Source organism: Ceratosolen solmsi, unplaced genomic scaffold, assembly GCF_000503995.2.
Source record: "Ceratosolen solmsi marchali unplaced genomic scaffold, CerSol_1.0 scaffold8, whole genome shotgun sequence".
NCBI classification, from domain to species: domain Eukaryota; kingdom Metazoa; phylum Arthropoda; class Insecta; order Hymenoptera; family Agaonidae; genus Ceratosolen; species Ceratosolen solmsi.
Genome location: NW_011948439.1, coordinates 1 through 24,150, shown reverse-complemented (window position 1 = coordinate 24,150; position 24,150 = coordinate 1). Strand labels below are relative to the sequence as shown.

At 27.1% G+C, this 24,150-nt stretch overlaps 2 protein-coding genes across 4 annotated transcripts; one reads left to right on the top strand and one right to left on the bottom strand.

The window, feature by feature from the left end:
- Window positions 1–6,513: 6,513 nt before the first annotated feature.
- On the bottom strand, window positions 6,514–10,985 carry LOC105365405 (Dynactin 5, p25 subunit). 3 transcript variants are annotated; one of them, XM_011503548.1, is made up of 7 exons: window positions 10,673–10,985; window positions 10,225–10,413; window positions 9,527–9,744; window positions 7,265–7,318; window positions 6,995–7,182; window positions 6,810–6,921; window positions 6,514–6,728 (listed from the first exon to the last, which is right to left on the bottom strand). In XM_011503548.1, the coding sequence occupies exons 1-7, from the start codon at window positions 10,728–10,730 to the stop codon at window positions 6,528–6,530; spliced, it is 1,020 nt and encodes a 339-aa protein (XP_011501850.1). In that variant the 5' UTR covers window positions 10,731–10,985; the 3' UTR covers window positions 6,514–6,527. The 3 variants fall into 3 exon arrangements, with proteins under 3 accessions (XP_011501850.1, XP_011501852.1, XP_011501851.1); XM_011503550.1 differs by lacking the exons at window positions 9,527–9,744; window positions 10,225–10,413; window positions 10,673–10,985 and adding an exon at window positions 7,794–7,812; XM_011503549.1 differs by lacking the exons at window positions 9,527–9,744; window positions 10,225–10,413; window positions 10,673–10,985 and adding an exon at window positions 7,677–7,695.
- LOC105365406 (rabankyrin-5) lies at window positions 8,009–19,210 on the top strand. Its single transcript, XM_011503551.1, has 14 exons — window positions 8,009–8,170; window positions 8,238–8,427; window positions 8,514–8,617; window positions 8,761–9,020; window positions 9,096–9,245; window positions 12,664–13,034; window positions 14,321–14,622; window positions 14,683–15,160; window positions 15,819–16,203; window positions 16,755–17,084; window positions 17,351–17,548; window positions 18,106–18,346; window positions 18,627–18,882; window positions 18,971–19,210. Exons 1-14 carry the CDS (start codon window positions 8,167–8,169, stop codon window positions 19,098–19,100), a joined length of 3,399 nt encoding a protein of 1,132 aa, XP_011501853.1. The 5' UTR covers window positions 8,009–8,166; the 3' UTR covers window positions 19,101–19,210.
- Window positions 19,211–24,150: the final 4,940 nt, after the last annotated feature.

Here is a 24,150-nt window from a genome sequence, read left to right as displayed (position 1 = left end):
TCGCTGTCCTTATTTATATCAATTTACAGTCATTTTTTCAAGAATAATTTAAAAATTTTATCTAAATTCTAGTTAATTTTAATATATCTGCTATATATTATTTATAATATTTTATCTTTGCCACTTATTATCAGTAAGTGAATTTTGATAAACGAGTAAGTGCTATATCAACTCAAAATTTTCAATAGTATTTGTAGCTTATTAATTGAATAATTAAAAATTATTTTCTTCTTATTCATAATATAAAATTAACTTTATATAAATTTAAGAAAAATACTTTTAATTCTACTATAATTTGTAGTACAATTTCGATTCAACTTGTTTATTGTATATTTAAAGTCGTTTTCAAATTTCCATTTATTATTAAACGTATATATGTTTTTTGTACATTATTAATGTGCACGCGTAATAGTGTTTATAATTATATATATATAATCAAGTCAATTATTGAAGATGAACATCAAATACTATTTTCCATGTAACAACATCCAACCTTCAGACAAAAGTCAGTGTTCATCTTTCATAATTCATTAAACAGTATTGAAGTACTGAAAATTCAAGACTGCTCTTTTTTACTTTAGATTTTTTTCATACTTTACAATAACAATAATATTAGATATATAAATATTAAAAAAATTATATATAGTGCATATATATTTTATATATTAAATGAAAATAAAATGAAATTAAATGAAAATTAATAATACAAACTGTATAGAAAACTTTACTTAACCTAAGTTAGATACAACTTTTTAATTTATTATATTTACGAAATCTGCATAAAATATGGGATTACAGTATTTTATTTAACTATTGTTGCAAAAGTTTTATTCGTTGCACTGCATTTCATTGATTATAAATTGAGTAGTTACATAAGCAATGTAAGCAAATTGTGTCATTTAGTCTTGGAAACATTTCAAATCCAAATTTATTTTAGTTGCTTATTATATGAATAATTGAATCTAAAAGTTTTAAATAAAAAATTTTAAAAATATTTTTTATAATAGATTTTTATTAATGTATTGGGATTATTTTATGTAGTATGTTTAACTTAATTTATTTTTCTAAATTTTATAAAGGTGACCTGAGTGACCTGATTATTCATTATATTTTTTACAAATCATTTTATTTTAATATATTTTTAGTAACTGATTATAGAAGCCATTGTATTTTAATACAAATTATATTGTAATAAAAATATTAAATTATAAAAAAAATTCAGTCAAATTACAAAAAAAATAAACAAAAATAAATTCAAAATATTCAAATATGAAGTTTACAAAAATTTGTGAAATTAAAAAATTCAGATTTGTTATTTAATAAAGCTTTTAGATTATTAAGTATAGTTAGCTTTATTGTATCATATAATGTTTTAATCTCGATATATAAAATTGCAAATAAAATTTTAGTTTTATCAGGTAATAGATCAGTTTAGATCAGTTAATCAACATATTTACTTTCAGTTAAGTTAATATTCACTTTATATCATTATTATATTTATATTATTATAGCTACTATGAATCAAATAAATAAAATTTCATTGATAAGAAACTAAATTATAAATAATATTTCCAATTTCGGTATATAGGGAAAAACTATTGTAAAAAAAAAAAATCTATATCAAGTAAACTGAATTGATAAGTTTACTGTAAAAATTTTAGGTTGTCATAAAAAATAATTATCAATGGATTTTAACTGGCAGATTATGTTATCGACAGAATTATATATATACAACTATACCATTTTTCTATTTACGAGCATATATTTAATAATTTAACAGTATTTAATACTTATGAATGATTTTATCTTCTATTTACGTTTAAAAAGACGTTCCTATTTGAATTATTTATCTGTGGAAGTTTAATTGTTTGTGGTCTTTTATTTTTCAATAATTCCTTAGCAAGAATATTGTCATTCGTTTCAAAGACATATTTTCTGCAAATTATGGATTTTAAAATTTCATATTTTTCAATGTCATTTGCTTAAAAAATTTCCACCTTAAGATTATCGCTATTCATCAATTCTATAATTAAAATACAAAAATATGTAGAATTTAGAAAAAAAAATAAAAATAAATTAAGGAAAAATAAATAAGTGTTGAATTTAAAACAAGAAATAACTAGTAAATATTTTTAATTATACATTTCCGTGCCTATTTTTGTTTACTTTAATCTATTAATATTATTTGTATAGCAAAAAAATTGTGTATTTCATTATGTATTTAATTCGTAAAGATAAGGTAGGAATGAGACCAATAATACAGTTTGTATTAATTATTTTTTAGTATTAACTATTTATTAGTTTCTATTATTATACATGTATAATACTATACTATTATTAGCTACTATTACTAACTATTATACTGTGTATAATACTCAAATACTACGTATATTACGTATAATGCTTTAATATTATATATACAATGTATAATACTACAATACCATGCATAATAGTATAATACTATTTACACTATTTATAATTCTATATTACTATGTATACTATGTATAATACTATAATACTATGTAGAATAATAAAAAATCGCAAGTAGAAGAAATAATTAACTTTTTCCCTGGCAAAAAAAAAATGTAAAAGAAGAATTTATTTTTAAAGTAAAATTAAATATGTTACATACACTTTTTATTTATTTTTTAAAAATTTATTTAAACGTTACGTTCTTCATTAAAGCACATTTTTGTTAGTTATTAGTCATAAATAATAAAATATCTATACATTAAATTTTAGCATGATTATAACTATGTACAGTCTTGAAAATGTTATTTGCGTAGAAAATAATAACAGTTTTAGAAAATTATAAGGAAAAATACATAATGATTAAAATAAGTATTATTAAAAACCTTCAATATTTGTATGAAATTCGAATTAAATGTCGAAAGTAATCAAAAGAGAAAAAGATAATTTAAGTGGTTATTCAGTAAATAATTAAAATTATATTTTTATATAATTAAAAAAGAATTTTTTAGCTTTAATACAGTGATTAATTAAAGTAAAATAAAACTTTTTGTAGTTGAAAATCTTTCACCTTTTTTTGTAGTTTAAATATTTTACAATACTACGCAAAACTGTGCTAATTTTGTTGATTACTTTTTTGTTCTGTATTGCGCAGTAAGAATTGAAGGTTGTAATATGATCAGTATATTTTTGCTCTAATTCTAAGAATATATTTTTTCATATCTTTAAAAATTTTAATTTCATTTTAATTAATAAATATAGTTTCGCAAATAAGAAGTTATTTATTAAATTAAAAAAAAACTTTCATATTTTAAAAATATGATTAGTATATATACAATTATTTATATAATGAAAATATATAGTTATAATTAAATAAAAAAAAAACAATATAATAAAAATATATTAAAAATATAGTTATTGAAAGTAATTTAACAATATTTAATATTTTTTCTTTCATATATCATATCTGATAATATATTATATTATAAAATAAAATGGAATTTTTGCAATTTTATAGTTTGCATTATTTACTTTAATATTAATGTTATTCACTTATTGTAAAAAAAGTGATTTAAAAGAAAAACTTTTATAAATAGTATTTCAATGGATTAAAACATTTATTGTATATATATATATATATATATATATATATATATATATATATATGTATATGTTTGATCCAATTTTATCATAAATCATTATCGTAAAAAAAATTGACCGAATCCATATTGATTAAGTTGTAACAGGTTGAAAAAATGTTTGAGACTTTATATATTTCATATATTGTTTACATACATTCCAATGTTTAGAAAGAATTAACAAATAAAATTATTTTAAAATATTTATTTGATACTGCATAAGACTCAATTTTAGATCTAGATTTATAGACTGTTACAAATTGAAAAAACAATTTTATACGATATACAATATAACAATAAACTAATTATTATTTTAAATGATTCAATATTTTTCTTTTAGACGATTTGTCTCTTTTCAAATCAATACCCCTGCTTATTAACTTTTCGGTATGTTTGTGTTTCACAATATTTAAAAAGCTTAAATTTGTGTAAAATAATAGTGATCAAATTCATTGATAATTAGTGATACTTAATGCAATCCTCTAATGCTCTCACAATGATCAAACATTACTTCGTGAAGACAATAGAATATTTGTCATACATCAGGTAAATTCTAAAAGCATATATATTAATTTATCTCATTTATTTTTTTTCTGTAGACTAAGCGGAAATCTAATACTGATAATGGTGAATTACTTTTTTTATTGTTAGACCAGAACGGTGTCAACAAATGCACAGACACAAGATATTTCATAAGATCGATTATTATTATTTTATATATTACATATTATTACAGATGCTAAAGTCATCAAGCAAATTAATAATCAAACTTAATAATGCCATCAATCGATTGTTTTGCTATAAATTTAATTCGATTAATTTTTTTTAATGCACAGCTTGTATTTTATATTAGATTATTTCTTAAATTACAAAGAATTAAATTAATTTAAATATAATTTCCAATAATTAAACTTAATTTTACTGTTTTAAATTATGAGTTGAAAAAACAAAACACTTTCATCAAATTCAATATTCACAATTTTTTCTTCTAATGAAGATTTTAAATAAATTCGATTATTTTATAACTTTATAAGTGAAAAAATATTGTAACCATATTTTTGAAAAGTTTGAGTCCTATGTTCAAAACTTTATTGAGATTTTCATTTTTTTTTCATTTTTCAGAAACTAAAATAATTTTTTCTCTTTATATTATATTGAATAAACTTATTAAAAGTAATTTTAATAGTAAAAATATTCATTCTTATTTATATCTTTCCTTTTTTGAAATATTATAATATTTATCTAATTATACATATAGAATCCATGCTAACTTTATGAATAATAATGAACACGATAAAAATACAATATAAAAATTAAAATGTATTTACACAAAAATTTAAAAGTTGAAAAATAAATGTAAGAAAATTATATTGATATATCTATTTCACCTGTGAAAAGATTAAAATATTTATATATTAATATTTTAATAAATAAAAAAGTTTTAGTTAATTTTGCACAATTTAAAAAATAATCTAAATAATGTGATAAATACAAATTCTTATAAAAGTAAATCATTATTATTATTATTAGGGTTAAATATTTAAAACAATATTACAGTACTGAGAATATATTTTCTGAGTTTTTTTAGTTTAATGAATTTTTATTTGTTTAATGATTATGTAATGAAACACGGTATAACTTTGTGTACAGCTTGTAACAGTTAACATAGTTGGTGATAGTACATACAAACATTTGAAAAATTTATATAATATAATTTAAAACAAGTCAATGTTTAATTATATCAAATAATAACCTTGTTCTACTTTATATTTCATTTTTAAATCAATATTTTTGAAATTTTTATTAGTAATCTAATTTTTTTAATTAATCCTGTTTAGTAATGTAAGAGAATAGTTTATCTGTTGCTTATTAGTATTCGAGTTCATATACTTCCGTTCGATTTTTCAAGTCTAAAAAGAATGAAATAGTATTATTACATAATACTTATAAAAGCTCACTTTTTAATACAAAATTTAAATAAAAATTCTAAAATGTTTTTCGTAGATATTAAGTTTAATTTGAACAATTATTAACATTAATACAATAATTAAAATTTTATAAGTTTATTATAATTTTAATAAAAATAATTAAAAATTACAGATATTTTCTGCATATCATTAAATATAATTATATTTTTATTAAATGAAATTTATTATTATTACAATGTTATATATAATTATTTTTATATATAAATTTATTTTTTAAGATGAATGTAATTACAATTTGCAAGACTCAATATTAATATAAGTTTTTAAGTATAAAAAATTATTTACTCAATCTGAAAATTGTAATCTTAAAATAAGCTCATAAATTTGACAAGAATACAATAACTATTCATAATATAATTTGTATAGTAAAAAATATATCTAAAATGATAAATTAATTTATTATAATCAATAAATAAATTATTAAAAAATAAATAAATTATAATAAATAATTTATTAAAAACTTTTACTTAGAATTGTAATATAACGGACACAAAAAATTTTTTAAATATATATGTATTATACATATTAAAAATATTAATTTAAAAATGTAATCAAATATAAATATTATTTATAATAGATTTTATTAGATATTATTATAAGGTAAATTATTTGATAAATTACAATTATTTTATTAAAATAACTTTGATGAATAATTTCATATAATCACTATTTTATTAGAAAAATATAAAAACAGGTAAACTAAATTTAATATCATATTACTTAAGTATTTAAATAAAGTCTTATATGTTAAATAGTTTATATTTTCCAAATAATGAATGTAGAATTTGTTTATCAAATATTTATAATCAAATGATAATTTAATAAATAAACATATAAAGCAAAACTATAAAATAAAAATAACTACTGTGGATTGCTGTGTATCATATAATTATAATTAATATATTAAGAACCTTCTATTTTAATTTAATTATTATGATGTTTTAGCTGGTAGAAAATGTTGATAATAATTTTTTGTAAAATCTAGCATTAAATCTAAAGTACATTCTGGTAGATCTTCAACACACTTAGCTGGGTTACCAGCAAATCTGGTAAACGAAGGAACAACAGTTTCTGGAGGAACCACTGCATCGTCTTCAATATAACAACAGCTTTTTAATACACATCGCCTACCCTAAAATTTAAAATTATTATTTAGTTTCATTAATGTACAAACGCATGTATATGTGTCATTACTGTAATATAGAGTGCTCACTAAGACAGCATTTTTTCCTATATAAACATAAGATCCGATTACTGCAGCGTTAACAATTGCACGCTCCCCAACAAAAACATGATCGCCCATTTGAAGTGGGAAAAACGCGGTCCTATAGTATTAAAATTGATTAAAAATTATATTTTATATTTTAATATGAGATTTTATAATATTTCAAAAATTACCCTCTACTAAATCTTTTAAAAGGTGGCCGAATAACAACATTTTTACCAATGATGCAATATCGTCCGGTTTTAACATTAGCAAGATCACCTCGAATAATGGCATGCGATTGAACAATCACTTTGCCATGTAAAACAATATTCTGTGAACCACATAGGACAGTGTGTCTGCTAACTTTATTTCCAGATGCCTAGGAACAAATTTTGTCATTAAATTTAAGTTATGCTTAGCTGAAGTTTGTTTCTATAAATATTAATAATGTTTATGTTTACCGTTTCAACATATTCACTTTTGTTATAATAAATATCTTGAGGTTCCATTTTATCCTAAATAAATATATAAAATATAAGATCATTTATCTGCGAGCATATATATACATATTTATAACATTTATGATACGAGTTTATAAATATCCATAAAAGATTTTTTCATAAAAATATTACTTACGGACTCCTTAAATCGGGCCAAGCTTTTAAATCCGCTAACAAAAATATATGTAGATCATTAATATAAGTAAATTATGCCTTTATTCTTTAAGGTTAAAAAGATAATGTCTTTCTAATTCCACAATTATCATATTATAATATAAAATATTTTACAATATATAAATATATTTTGAGAATGATTTTAATTTAGAAAAAAAAAAAAAAAAAATGAAATATTCACATTATTTTTATTAATTACTTCTATTATATTAATTTTATTATTAGTATAATAAAAATAATTTAACAAATAGCTTTTGTAACTAGGGACATTTCTCACTTAAATGTAAAATAGGTTACGTTACAATTATTAAAATACCTATATCTTCCTAGATGCACGTATCTAACTATCAGTTTATCTCACCGTCTCAATCATCAGTTTGTGAATCTCATATTTATAGGGGCGTATATTACTGTCAGAAATGGAATTCCTATGAATTAACGTTAATGGGCATTAACAAAATTGTGTATTAAAATTGAATGAAAATAATTATAATTAATATTATTTTAAATGTTTTTTCGTATTAATTAATGATATTTGTATTTGTAAAGCAAACACAAATTGTGAATACTTTATATTATATCCTATTGAATGGCCTATGACATGATATCACCACATATTTTAATGTGTATTTAATCGTATCAACGCCAGCTGCCGATTGACGATACTAATAAATATCAGCCTTTTTATCATGGGTAAGGGCTTATACACTTTATTCAAATTTTATTTTATTAATATAAATATGTAATTTTTGTATTACAGAAGACTTTTCAGATTCACAAAAATGGCAACAACATTTAGCTCTACTTAGAGAACAATATGTAAATCTTTATAATAATTATACAGAATTACAACAAAAATATGCATTAGCAACTGCATCAAAAGAAAATCATGGCTTTATGGGAAGACTTTTATCTCAAATATCTATGTTATACGAAGAGAATCGTTACAGGTATAATATATTAAAGTAGAATTGTAGCTCAGAATTCATATTTCATAATTTAAATATTTCAGATTATATTTTTAATATATTTTCAGTGACGTAACGGTTGTATTGCGAGATAAAAGTATTCCTGTTCATAAATTTGTTCTTGCAGCTCGAAGTGATTCTTGGGAGTCGTTACCAGAAAAAGCTGTTTTAGGTATTAAATATTAAGCGATATAATATATAATATAAATGTAAAATAGATTTTATAAAGATTCAAAGCATATATATAATTTATAAATAATTAAACTAGATAAACAATGAAATATTGTATATTAGAAGGCATTTAAATTTTTGTAGATTGGAAAAATATAGAGGGCAATTTAGGTTCAATATTGTTAAAGTGGATTTATACAGATGTAGTTAATCAGGATCAACTAACGCTGGAACTGATGAAAGCCGCTTCTGGATTTGGACTAATTGAATTAGTAGATAGATGTGAAAAGTATTTAATAGCAAATATCAAATTACAAGATTGTGTACGATTATATACAGTTGCTGAAGAGCTGGGGACAACAAAACTACGCGATCATTGTAGTTCATTGATTTCGTGTCATTGGGTATGTTATTATTTATTAAACTATGTAACTATGAAAGCATAGAGAAGGAGGTATAGTAAATATATTTAATATTAGGACGATTTAAGTGGTGAAGATTTTAAAGAAATGCCTGGACCATTATTATATCAATTATTGAAAACTAAAAGTGAATATCCATTGCATTCTGCTGTTCGATTACAGCGTGAAGATGTTGTTTTTTTATATTTGATTGAACATAATGCCAAGGTAATATTTTTCTTTATTGTATTTATAAAATTACTCCGTATATTTAACAGAAATTATTAAGTAACACAATTTATATAGTTTCATATAATCTTAAAAGTATTTGATATTATTAATATCACAAGTATTTATTTCTTCCTATTCCATTTCACAATTATATTAAATATCTTGTTCATCTCTTAAGAGGAAGACAAAAGCAAATTATTACAATAAAAGTTTATTAATTATGCAAAATCTAAAAACCAAAGAACTGCAATAACTATAATATTACAAGTTTTCAATACATTAGTAATTGATGAAGATCTGTTACAATAATTGGACGAACAATAACAATATTCTGATGGTCCATTTGGTGTGCCTCTATTTTCTCCTTTAAAACAACCTGCTGTATAAGCTTGAGTGTCAACTGACTCTTTGCTATGCCACGTCCTTTCGTTATTATTGTAATCTTGAGATATGTATTTTTGAGATGCACAATTTCGCTCAGCAGTGGTAATTATTGCTGTAGAAAGATTAAAGGGTAATAAAAATATTAAGCATAGAAATTAAATCAATGTTCCAATGGTTTTAAAAATAAATTGTTATTTTTTTTAATATAATAATATAATCACAAATAAAAATAATAATCATTGATTAATATTAAGTTAAAAGTTTCATTTAGCTTTAATTAAGAAACATTATTTAAAAATTGACAGTTTAAATCTATTGTATATAAATTTAATTCTTACTATTTTTTACTTTAATCAAAATTACATATATTTCTAGAAATGCTTTAAATCGCAAACTTCTTGTCTATCACTGAAATCAGTTTTCTTCGATTTCACAGAAGTTAATTATTATTCAAGTCTCTTCTAATGAATTAAAAACCCCTGTTGCCTAGGAACAATTAAAATTAAGAATAATTTAACGTTTTCGCTTGAAAGTATGAAGATACAACAATTCGAATGCAATTAAATAGCAAATGAAAATATAATTGACTTACTTCCATTCGGTAATTGGTAATGAATTATTCGTTTCATACAAAATGTTGACATTGGACAGTCGTGATAAAATCTTGAACTGCCGTCGAATTTCGAACAGGGTTGATCCGCTTCTCCGACGTACTGCGGTGGTAAAACTGTGCACCTATAGCATATCATTGCTTTTGTCATCGGAAAAAATCCCTGTAAGCCTACAAGTCATAAATTTGCATTAAGTTTGCGCGCGCGCACGTGCACATATGTATATACAAGATAAAAATTATATTATACTTAAATAGCATGAAATGAGAGGTAAAAGCACGTATCTTAAAGTATAAATAATTGTTTACTTCACAATTTGAAAACTAGTGTTTCGATGAACTCATAAACAACGGTAAAAAAAAAACTATCGGTTTTATTGTACAGTATATAAAATACGTATAAATATATATGGAAAAATAAATGACTCACATGTTAATACAGTTACGATCCACACTGACGTTTGAACGTTCGCATAATAATACTTCATTTCGCGCTTACTTAAATGTATAGAAAGCGCGAATGGAATTTAAATAAGAGATGGGTTTGAATAAATATGACCGCCACTATTATTTTTACGATGCCAAGCTCTGCCAAGTGCCGTATCCGATGGCTTATTGAGCTTCTTCAAAACAATGACTTCGGTGATAATATGTAAAAAACAATCAAGACCCATGAATCACACGTCCATCTCACTCTCGTACTATTTCCGTGCAAATCAATTGAACTATGGCGGGCGAAATTTTAAATCTAAGGATCGCCGCCACATTCGTCACTTCCGTCTTGTGCTGCACATACACGGGCAGACGGATGTCATAGGCACGTGTGCTATGGCAAATGGATGAGACTTCAATCGAAGGGCTCAGCAAATTTCTTTCATGGATTCGTTGTACTCGCGAGTGTTATACGCTGCACGACATCGTACTAAAACCGCGAATGGTTGCGCCACAAGTACATCTAAACTGATTCCGTGTCTCATCCGATGCTGTTGTCCTCGGCACCTCCACGTCATTTCTCTCTCTCTCTCTCTCTCTCTCCCCACCCCTTCCATCATATTTAACACAACGCAAGCCAAGAAGAGTCGCAAGGCTGCGCAGCGTTCATGATATACCTATTACCATCGTACATCAAACTGGAAATTAGAGCGCTTTACTTACTACAAATTTTCGACACTTGCGAAATACGAAACTTATTGCTTCCTTGCAGTTCTAAACTATACTTTTAAAAACACAGTACTCTTTAAACTTACATCTAACCCAAATATATTTTTATTCTAACATCACTACTTTACCTTAATAAATTAATACAAAAATTATTTTAACCGCGACTCTATAGTTATTTGTTTATTTCCTATATTTTTAGCAAATCATATTATTGATCAAATTATATATATTTTAAAGATATTTATGTTGTTTCAATGAAATTGTCTTATTTATGTTTTTCATACAAATCTCACTCCAATATTTTAGGGAAGGATTAATCAATATTTATTGCTAACTTTTTTAAGTATAAAACTATAAATAAATCAAAATTATTATTATTTATTATTATTATTATTAAATTATAAGTTTAAATGAGAAAAAATTCAATAAAAAAAGAAGGAATACAACCTTAGTTAGAGTAATATTTTTTCCCGGTGCTGATAAAATACTTTGTTTTAAACAACCTTCAGTGCATTTTATCTTATTTGAAATATTATTAGAGAGTGTTTCAATATACAAACATCCATAAAAAAAAATGTTGAATATTACATGCATAAAACAGAATCAAAGTTATACTCGTAAAACACATTATATGTCAATAATCTGTTAGTATAGATATTATTGAATTGATAAAGTGAAATGCAATAAAAATATATTGTAATTTATCATAAACGTATTTTATTACTTGACTATATGCGTAAATCAATTAGAAAATAATGTATTATGCTAATTTACATTTAATAATAATCTTATTGTTATTTTTTGTCATCGTTATTGTTTAAATGCACTTATATCAATATATATCTTTCATATATCCTAGGTTAATGCATAAGAAATAATATAATATCGATTCAAATATATAAATTATAATTTAATAACAGGTTTAATTTTAAATAAATATGAAAATGTTTTAGCATCTCTCCATTCGATATTTTATTTTTAAACTAATTAATTGAAAATTAGTTTTTATACAAATTTTTTTAAAGGATATTTAAACACAATTAGAATTATATTTTATTCTGAATTCATAGTTCATTCGTACACATTATTTCGAGCATTAATTATTAAAGCTAAATTGAGCATACATACAAATTTAATCTGATTTTAATGAATTGATTTAAAACGAAATTATTCTCAATTCAATCAAGATATACAAAATTACGATAAAGATCCGATACGTCAGGGAAATTAGTTAAATCTAGTTATTGATCATTGGCAAAGTTGCCGGAAGTAGTGAACATGCTGGACCAGCGGGGCGAGACGGCGCTAGAGGTTGCATTGAAGTCACGTCAACCGTCACTAGCTCACACCCTTGTTGAGCACCATGCCAATCTAAGTGCCAAGGACGCGCGTGGATTGAGCCTTCTGCACTCGGCCATCCTTAAAGCAGACTCTTATGCTGCGGAGTTCATTGTCGAGCAACTAGAAAGCAACGGCTTAGCGAGGAAGAAGGACCTTGACGAACCGAGCTCCATTGATGGTAAAACGGCTTTGCATTTACTCACAGCACACACCAGCCAGGATATGCTTACGATCGCAGAGAGGCTGTTGAAAGCTGGTGTCGATACCAATGCTCAGAGCCACGATGGTTGGTAGGTATCCTTGTTTCTTAAGTAATTTGTAATGATTCATTATGAGAATCTTAGGCGTTTAATTATTTTTTGAATAATTTAAGAAAAAAAAATTATTTATGCTTAATATTGTTTATGTCTGTATTATTTTCTCTTGTTATGTAGCTCTAAAAATTAATTGGTTTTATGTTTATACAATAAAGGCATAAGTTATGTTACTGCAAGTTAAATAATTAATTTACCTTAGTGGGTGAATTAATTTTTTTTTTTTTTTTATCTAAATATAAATATTATATATAATGAAATGCTTATTTTAACTCAAATAATTCTTATAATGTGTAATCTTAAAATTCCTGTTCATTTAACGACACCTACCACTTAACGTCACTAATTTAATTATTCTTAAAGTAATGTTTGTTTGTATTTTTTATTTCATTATATAGGTTGGAATACTAATTTTAGAAAATTTTTTTTTACAATATATTATTTATTTACCTTTAAAATTTATGAATTCGTAAAGCTTAGTATTTAGTGTGTATTTTAATATTCAGTTTAATTTATTTAAACATGATGTCTATTTTTATTAGTTTACATTAGTTGTAAATGTTTGATAAATGCCCAAATTTATAATAAAGAAATAAACGAATAAAAAAAATTATTCAATTTCATTGATTACATTTTTTTTAAATAACAAAAAAAATTGGATTCGTTCAATCAATAATATTACTTTATTATTTAAAAATGGAATCTTGTTGATTGTAACTTAGAGGTGTTTTTGATAGTTAATTGCATTTGATTTAATTAAAAATGACTATTTTCATAAAAGATGCATAGCAATATAATAAGTATATATAAAATTTAAAATATATTTACGGCAAAAATCAGTAATGAATGTACATACGAAATTTATCGTTCCCTACCATATAAATGTTTTATTTAAAATTTCTTAAAATTTCTTATTAAGATTAATCCAAATATTTCATTAAAAGCACTTTCGTGAATTGCTCTCATATTAAAATAAATAAAGTAAATTACAGTATTAGTTCGAAAAGAATTTTAACGTAAATACATCGTAAATATTAAAATATAGAGAGCACAATAATGATTTTTCGAAATATAGGCTCGTATAATTTAAAGAAAGAAAAGAAAAAACTAAGCAAAATGCAAGATACTGGAAACCATTGAAGCATTTATCGCGTGCTTGCCTGATATTATTGCTTATCCTGATCAAAGGATTCTGATATTTTCAGAGCCACTTTAAAACAAGCAAGCTCATACTTACATATTAGCGAAATTAAATTCTTTAGGACTCCGCTACACTACTGCGTGTCGGAGCGTAATGAGACGCTGCTAAATCTGTTATTGAAGACCGATGGTGTGGTGCTTGACCTACGCACAAAAAATGGTGACACAGCTTTATGTATGGCCCTGCTTTGTGAACCGAGTTTCGAGTCCGGAGCAGCGAGTTTGCTAGCTCATGGCGCCAGTCCGAATCCCCGTTATCCTGGCGACGAAGCTGACACGCTACTGCACCGGTTAGCGCGCGAGGGTCGCGAAAATGCTGCCCTATTCCTGCTTGAGCCCAGCTATGAAATTATCAAGCTCCAAGGTATCTAACCATGTCATCAATCATTTTGTTGTCTTACCGAATTGTATACTCGATTTTCAGAACCGAAATCAGGGAAAAAGTGGCGTACGGAATCGGAAAGCTTAGAGGCACGGAATCGAGACGGTTGCACAGTGTTGCACGAAGCAGCGCGTGCCGGCCTTGCTCGCCTTGCTCAGCGACTACTTGTGCGTTCTCCTTGCCTCTTAGGTGGACGTAGTCTCGACGGCAATACAGCTCTACATATGGCCGTCAGTCATAGTCGATTAGAGGTAGTGCATGCTCTTCTCGAAGCAGTTCCCACTGCGGAAGAACGTCGCGAGTTCCTTACCGCGAAAAACCGAGCCGCTGAAAGTCCCCTGAACCTTGCACTTGCTGTGGCTCGAAGCGAACGTGAAATACCGGCGGCCCTCGTCAAAGCCGGTGCTGATCTTGAACAGAGAAACGAAGCAGGGCACACGGCGCTTCATCAAGCAATTCTCAAGGAAGATTCAGCGAGCGCGATCTTTCTTCTTGAACATGGAGCAGATATGAATGCTAGGTATCTAACTGCGTTTACATTATTATTAATTTATATACAATATTTTTTTACGAATAATTTCATAAACACCTTATTTATAAATCATATTGTTTCTACTTATAGAAAAATTAATTCTCAACTTAAATTTCTAAAAATTGACTTCATAAAATTGTATTTGTTGAATAATAATAAATAGTTTCTTATCCATATATAATAATAATAATAATAATAATAATAATAATAATAATAATAATAATAATAATAATAAAAAGATAATATAGAGACAACTTAATTTGTTTTAATTATAAAGTATTTTATTTCATCTTATTCTTCAAAATATTATAAATTTAGAAATAAATTAAATTTTATTTTTGCAATAAATTACTGTAAGAGTCTGATATTGAAGCTCTTAATTTTTCATATTACACATTTTCGTAAAATACGTTTTCGTCAGTTGCTTACAATACTATTGATATAAAATATAAAATTAATCTTATTCTTGCATTAAATAAGATTAAATTTACACTTAAATAAGTAGTGTGTATTAATTTTCAAATAAGGCATTAGGAAAAAAGGCCCGGGAAATTGTTTAAAGAATAATATTAAAGAGTAATAAAGACGGTGGTACTATCCTTTAATTATCATAAAGTTTTGCTTAATGTTTCAAATATCAAAACAGGACACTGTCGGGTGATTCGGCGCTACAGCTAAGTGTACACTGTCATCTCGGGGATGTCGTAGAGGCTTTGTGCCGTCGGGGTGTTGATACAACGGTAGGCTACCCACTTTGGGATGCCCTTGAGTCCGAACAAGAAGACGTGGCGTCGAGTCTTGTAGCCCATGGTGCGGACCCTGACTGCTGGACGGTGGGGCCCGACGGCTGCCAGCAGACTCTTCTGCATAAGGCCATAGACGAGAATCGGGAGGACATAGCGAAGTTTCTTGTGCGTAGTGGATGCGATCTCAATTCACCAAGAAGGTTTGGACCAAATGGTACTGGTGGCGATGAAGCCAGAGACGAGTGCACGCCTTTGCACCTGTGTTGTCAGTGGGGCCTCGAACAGGTAAGCATGGAACGTTGCTTTCTTATTTTATAGTTTTGAGAACGTTTATGTGTACGTTATTTGTCTAATAATCGTGTAAATTATCGACTCTGGGAGGGATTTTCAAAAAACAATCCTTCTTTTCATTATTTGAATTTTCAATTAAAATAATTAATTCACCATAAATTTGAACAGTTTTTCTAATAGTTTATGAAAAAAAATAAAAAAAAAATTCTTTACTATGAGAAAAGATTTGTTACGAATGTATTAATATCAGTAATAAAATTTTTGTACAACGTATGATAAACATTCTTTCAGTTTCCAATATTATTTTAACTATATTAAATATATTACCATGCATCTTATATATTTCTATCCATTGTATTTATTATCCTTTCTTTATGTGATGTTTTTGGCTTATAGAAATTATAACCAATCTACGATAAGAATTGATAAACCATTCGTGAAAGAAAATACGTATAAATTACAAAGTCATCTATTCACTAAGAAAAATGTAAAAAACACTTTTGTTACTCATCGAGAATAACTCTCAATTTTGTCATTTCGCATAGGTAGTGCAAACGTTGATTGAACACGGAGCTAATATTAACGTGAGAGATGCAGAAGGCAAGACACCTGTACATATCGCCATACAAAATCAACATGCGCAAATAATATCGTTGTTACTTTGCCATCCGAATATCAATTTATCACTAAGGGACAAAAAAGGCCAGAGTCCTTTCGCAACAGCTCTGGTTATGAGAAACAACAAGGCCGCTCAAGCCATTTTGGATCGGTTACCCTCAGCCGCAGAACAGTTTGATAATAAGGGTCGGAACTTTTTGCACACTGCCATACAGAAGAACGATATGGAGAGTATATTGTTTTTGCTGTCGATACAGGTGAACTTCGACAAACCATTCGATTCTTACCAAGCAATGTACATTAAATAAAAACGTCGTAATTACTTTTTAAATGCTTAACTTTGTTTATGAATAAATTTGAAATATTTAGGAAATACATCAAAAGGACTATTTATTATCAGGATTTGAAGATATATTTGTCACTGTAAAAATTTTAGTAATGAGTTTATCGCGATAAAATAAAAAAATCAGTCAAGCAATGTTGATTTTTATAAAATATTTTAAACGTCACACGATCGTTATAGGTTGACGTGAATTCGAGGGTGCAAGACGTGACACAAACGCCACCATTACATTTGGCTGCGATGTCTGGTAATGAATTACTAGTGCGTAGCTTAATACTAGCCGAAGCTCGAGTCAATGACACCGACGCCCATAGGAATACAGCACTACACTCGGCAGCGAAGGCAGGGCATGCCTTCGTTGTATCTGCTCTCCTCCAGGTTTGTTAATTTATAGCATAAAATATTCATGTTTAATTCCTAACGGTAAATCAAAAGAATGAATAATTTAACGAGCATAAAATCCGTGTATTTTTAAGCACGGGAATAGAAGTTTTCAAAGTTATGTTTAAAATTTTCGGTATAGTAAAGCGAGTTTATTTTTTACTAGTTACATATTAATTGTAATTTTTCAAATAAAGACCGTGTAGCTGTATGTAGCTGTATGGTTTGATTTCATAAGAATATTCGCATAATGGGCAATTAATAACATCTTGTTAATAAATGTATACGATTGGTAAATACTTTCAAATATACCTCATTCTCTTTCTTTACGACTAAATCCAATACAACTATGTAAAACTTCGTTACATTATGTTTAAAAAAAAAAAGATACTTAAGGAATCGTTTTGAAAATTAAAAATAAAATAATAATAAAAAACATAAAAATAAAAAAAATTCATGTTGCAATCCGCAAGTAAGATTCAATCAAATCTTTCCCTTTAAGATTAAACGGTATCAGTTGCATCTATTATTAATAAGCAATCTTATCGATATAGAACTCTATAAATTTCGATGCGGTGAACGCGGATGGCGATAACGCACTACATGTAGCAGTTAGAGAGGGACACGTGACAGTAGTCCGAACATTGTTGACCGAATGCACATTAGATGCCGAAGCAGTGAACCTAAAGGGACGCAATCCATTGCATGAGCTCGCGAGGTACGGCCGTGATAACGCCGCCACTATTTGTGAGCTCTTTTTCGATTGCATGTCGCAATATCCGCTCAATATAGCAGGTAAATCAGGATACATTGATTTTTGGAATACACCCGTGTATTTATAGATAAAGGGTATCAATTTTAAAGTATCAATTATTTAAATTAAAGTGAACTCAAATAATACCGATATTAAAAATATTTTTTTTCATATTAAAATGACATGAAATAACAACAGAGAATACTAACATTGAGAACAATAAAATTTAATTATTTCTCAATTTTAATCTTTAATAGCATATAAATTAATTATATTTATAATATAAATATAAATTTTATATTAATATAATCTTAAATTTAGATCTCGATGGCAATACTCCTCTTCTAATTGCTTATATGAAAGGTAACGGCAACTTGTGTCGAACTTTTGTCAAATCTGGTGCCTGTTTAGGATCAATGAACAAAGATGGGATAACAATTTTCAATTATCAAGTTGCAACAAAACAATTACTTTATAGATTATTAGAATCATTAACGCAAGAAGCTCCTTGGGCGGACAAAGATCTTTGTTTAGAATGCGGTACCAAATTTTCACTAACGATACGAAAACATCATTGGTAAGGTTTTTTCATTTCTGAAATTTAATAATAATAAAAAAGTTTTAAACACTATTTAAAAATGATTGATAAAATCTTTCACAACTAGCCGACATTGTGGAAGAGTTTTGTGCAGTAAATGTTCCGGACAAGATGTTCCAATACTTAAATTTGGACTGAACAAACCAGTACGAGTCTGCGCTGTCTGTTTTGACGTACTTCAAATTGGTGCTGAGTAATATAACATTCAGTGCAATACATTTTCTCATTCCAAAGCAATTTGCTCTGTTCATTATTAAATAAATAATTTACTAATAATTATGCACTTGAAAATAATGCCGTATAAATATTAAAGTTAATCGAGGTTATATCTTAAGTTATATCTATTAAACATATTTTTATGGTTTTAAAATTGATTTTAAAAATATATTTGTATACATAATTGATAAAATGCAAAGTAAATAAAACTGAACGGGATTATATATTTTTTTAAATAATTTTTTAGAACTTCGATAAAAAAAAATTCATTTTTATCAATATAATTTCACCTACATTTGTACTCTAAAATATTATACCTTTAATAGCTAAACTAACAAAATATAATTACATGTTGTTGTCTATTTATCCTATAGTATCATCAATAAATCAACGAAATAGATTATTTATACAGATACAAATAATAACTTTCTTTTTTTTTATTTCGCGATATGGAAGATTAAGACGAAAGAATCGAATAAAACTTAAAATAGATTAATTAAAAATAAAACCACTATTTTATGAGAAACATTTTGTCTTATATTAAGTTCTCTTCAATTATCTAAATGTTTAAAGATTAATTTTAAAACATATTTTTTATCACATCTTTATAAATAATTAATTCGCTGTATTTTCCACGTTTCGATGTCAAAATAATTATTCATGAATGATGTTTATTAATGTTAAACATATTTTCATGCATCACAAATTAATACAATTTATCAATTTTTGTTTATAATCAGCATATTATAAGTGCGATGAGATTTATGTAACAAAATTATATTTATCGAATTATCCTAATTTTATTCATATCAAATGATTTAACCAATAGACTTTTATGTAACCCTCAAAGTACAGTAACGGAAAATAAAACTTTTTTTTTATTTTACATGAAATCAGCTATAAATAAATAAAAAAAAGGAATTCATTTTGTAAGAAAAGAGCTTCAATTTATTATTTGTTATTCTATTAAAAACGAAGAAAAGAGTATAGTTGAATTTCCAATTTTTATAATTAAAATAATTTGAAATTATCATTTAAACAATCATAAAAAATTTGTATTATAAAATAAGTTTCATTTGCTACGAGCGATTATATAAACTTAAGAACATTTATAAATATTTTAGAATCATTCAATGAGCATTAACTAATATGTAATTATTTTAAATCTATTAAAGTAATAAAAACGTTTATATTATTGCGGCGATCTTTTTCTTTACTTAAGAGATCGATACACCTGTTTTAATAAATTTAAAAAAATTAGCACATAATTTAAGAACACTCATTTCCTAATTTCATAAGGTGCCGTTGTATAAAATAAAAAATTTCGTTGACAAGACAAAGAATGAAAAGAGAAAGAGAGAGAGAGAGAGAGAGAGAGAGAGAGAGAAGGAGATGGTGAGAAGATAGGAGTAGGTAAAATGTTATCGACGGTGCTTTTACTCTATTCATGCGAATTTTGCCGTGTATTTCGAATTAATTAGGTAGTGTAGAAATAGATTCCAGCTGAAATAAACTAAGATTGATTTTTATTAAAAACAATATGTTCTTTTTAAATCTTTACAAGATATACTGGTCGGCTATTTCCAATGCAATATATTTTAAGGATTGTTCTTATGTTATTTATACCGATGATCCATAATACTGTAATTAAAAAAAGGAAAACCAAAAATTAGTATTGGTTTTCAAATAGTTCAATTAATTTTAACAATACTTTTTATTAAATTTTTTTTAAACATACGATTGTATTATTACTAGTAATAATAATAAATAAATAAATAGGTAATATTTAAAAATTTATTTATTGCTATACTTATTTAATTCATTAAAATTTTACTTAAATATTCGTAAAAATTGTAAAGATATAGTTTTTTACTTTTTGATTGTATCGATTGTTTGTACTTGTAAATATGCAAAGAAATAATTAGTAATTAATGTTGCTAAAAAAAGTAAAAATGTAATAAAAAATTATAAAGAAAAAATTATTTGAATACGATCATTTTTAAATATATTGTTACAATTTTACAGACTGAAAATAAAAAAAAATAAAAAAATTTCATCGTCTACTTTATCGTATTATCAAGACATTATTATTGAATAGTTACGAAACTCCATCCATTAATACTTATTACTAATACTATTACTTATTACTTATTACCATTATTATTATTATTATATATTATATAATATATAATATATAAAATATACTATTATTATAACTACTTATTACCAATACTATTATATTATAAAGTCAGAAAAAAAGGCTAAGTATGATAGATAAATTAGAGAAGTCCTATTAGATCATCTAATCACGTTATCCGCTGAAGTCTTTCTAAGCTATATTTATAAATATGTTTTAATACAGTTTTTTAAGATATTTACTCATGGCATTCAATTACCATGCATTCTCTTAATATATTTATGACCAATCATACGTACTTTATTACAAATCATTTATAACGTTAATTATAAGTAATTTAAATAGTTTCAGTTAGACGCATTCAAAAATATGTGGAATCTGCATTATTTACGCACTATCTCGAAAGACTTTATTAGAACGGAAGATGAGTAGTATTGCGATTATTTTATTATGATTTACATTTTAAACACTACGAATTCAATTCTGCTAATGATTAATAATTAACCTTTCCATTCATTCAAATATAATATTCGTTTGGTATAGGTTCTGACATAGGTATCGCGATCGCTGGTCTTTCATCGATATCATATGAAACGCGCAATGACGGGAAAGCACGCACGCACGAATCATATCGCACTCTAACGGGCAAGCACCGGAAATCACGCACGCACGAATCAGCTCGCACTCTAAAGCGAAAGCGCAGGAAGCCACCCACGCACGATACGGCTGTCACTCTAAAGCGCAAGAGCCGGAAATCACGAACGCCCGAATCAGCTTACACTCTAGCGTGCATGCGACGGAAAGCACAGAAGCACTCACCCCGTCTGTCACTAATGCGTAAGCACCGGAAACCACGCACGCTCCCTCGCGGACACTCACAAACGCGCAAGCACAGGAATTTACTCACGCACGAATCGTCTCACATTCTATCGCATAAGCGCCGGAAAGCGCGCACGCACTCATTTATAGAGTTAATGTATTAATATGAGTCAATACGCTATGAAATAGATTTATATAAAACAACATTTTATATGTAAATTTGATTTTTATTTACCATAATTTGTAGTGGGGCATCTGTTTTTTGGATTTATGATGAATTTGAGCAACGTTACCATAAAAGCGATGAACTTATTCCCTAATACATTGAGGCTCTCAATCGGCTCACTTAAATAAACTCATCCGTCCCAACGCACGCAAGTACGCATCAGCTCATACTCTCACGCGCAATAGCCGGAAATCACGTACGTACGTAACAACACACACTCTAACGCGCAAGCGCGGGCATATACATACGCACGCAAAAGCACCAATCCAAATGATATAGAATCGAAAAACAATGTATGAAAAAAATATTAAAAACATATTATTTATAGAGTTAATGAGTCTCTGTATATATATCAGTGAATACGCCATGGAATTGATTTATATAAAAAAAACTATTTATATGAAAATTGCAGTTTCATTGACAATAATTTCTACTGGGAAAAACTGTTTTTGGACTTCATAATGCAATTGAGCCACTTCGCCATAAAAATGATGAACTTATCCTTTAATACATTGAGGCTCTCAGTAGGCTCACATAAATAAACTCATCCGCCCCAACGCACGCATCAACTCACACTCTATCGCGCAAGCGCCGGAAACCACGCACGTACGCACCTACTAAAATTCTATCGCGCAAGCGCCGGAAACCACGCATGTACGCAACAACTCACACTCTATCGCCCAAGCACCGGAAAGCACGTACGTACCCACCCGGTTACTCACTAACGCGCAGGCGCCGGAAACCACGCACGTACGCAATAACTCACCCTCTAACGCGATTATAGAACATCGAAAAACAATGTATGAAAAAAAAATTAAAAACATAATATTTAACGAGTTAATGGTTTTATGTATATATATGCGTGAATACGCTATGGAATCGATTTATATAATCCAACTTTTTTTATGAAAATTTCGTTTTCCTTGGCCATAATTTCAATTTGGGAAAATTATTTTGGAGCTCCATAATAAAATTCAGCCACTTTACCATAAAAACGATGAACGTATCCCATAATACATTGAGGCTCTCGATAGGCTCACTTAAATAAACTCATCCGCCCCAACGTACGCAAGTACGCATCATCTCACACTTTACCGTGCAAGCGCCGGAAACCATGCACGTACGCACCTAAACACGCTCTTTCGCGCAAGCGCCGGAAATCACGCACGAACGCACTAACTCATATCCTATCACGGAAGCGCGGGCGCATGTATACCCACGCACACGCACCAATCCGAATAATAAACAACATAAAAGCAATATATGATAAAAATATTAATAACATAATATTTATCGAGTTAATGAGTCTATGTCATTGAATGACAGAATACGCTATGGAATCGATTTATATAAAACAGCATTTTATATGAAAATTTCATTTTCAATGACAATAATTTTTATTGGGAAAATTGTTTTTGGCTCCATAATAAAATTGAGCCACTTTACCATCAAAATGATGAACTTATTCCTTAATACATTGAAGTTGTCAGTACCCTCACTTAAATAAACCCATCCGCCCAAACGCACGCAGTTACGCATCAGTTACATTCTACCGCGTAAGCAGGGGAAAGCACGCACGCACAAATCAGCTCACACTCTAATGCGCAAGCGCCCGATAGCACGTACGCACGCACTAGCGCACGCTCTAACGCGCAATGTGCGGGCGGATTAGTACACACACACACAAACACCAATACAAGAGATATCGAATGGAAAAAAGATTATTCATAGTGTTACGGATTACAGTAGTTTTAAGCGGAATGCTAAGTAGGAGAGTTATGAGTTATGATTTGGTGCCGCTTGTTGGTGGTTATTGGGGTTATTGGGGTTATTGGGGTTATTGGGGTTA

Coding starts and splice junctions, on each gene's coding strand:
- LOC105365406 (XM_011503551.1), top strand. Junction 8,618..8,760: donor ACCAGAAAAAGCTGTTTTAG/GTATTAAATATT, acceptor AAATTTTTGTAG/ATTGGAAAAATATAGAGGGC. Junction 9,021..9,095: donor CATTGATTTCGTGTCATTGG/GTATGTTATTAT, acceptor ATTTAATATTAG/GACGATTTAAGTGGTGAAGA.
- LOC105365405 (XM_011503548.1), bottom strand. CDS start 10,730: ATGAAGTATTATTATGCGAACGTTCAAACGTCAGTGTGGATCGTAACT. Junction 9,745..10,224: donor TTACCAATTACCGAATGGAA/GTAAGTCAATTA, acceptor ATCTTTCTACAG/CAATAATTACCACTGCTGAG. Junction 6,729..6,809: donor TAGGAAAAAATGCTGTCTTA/GTGAGCACTCTA, acceptor TTTAAATTTTAG/GGTAGGCGATGTGTATTAAA.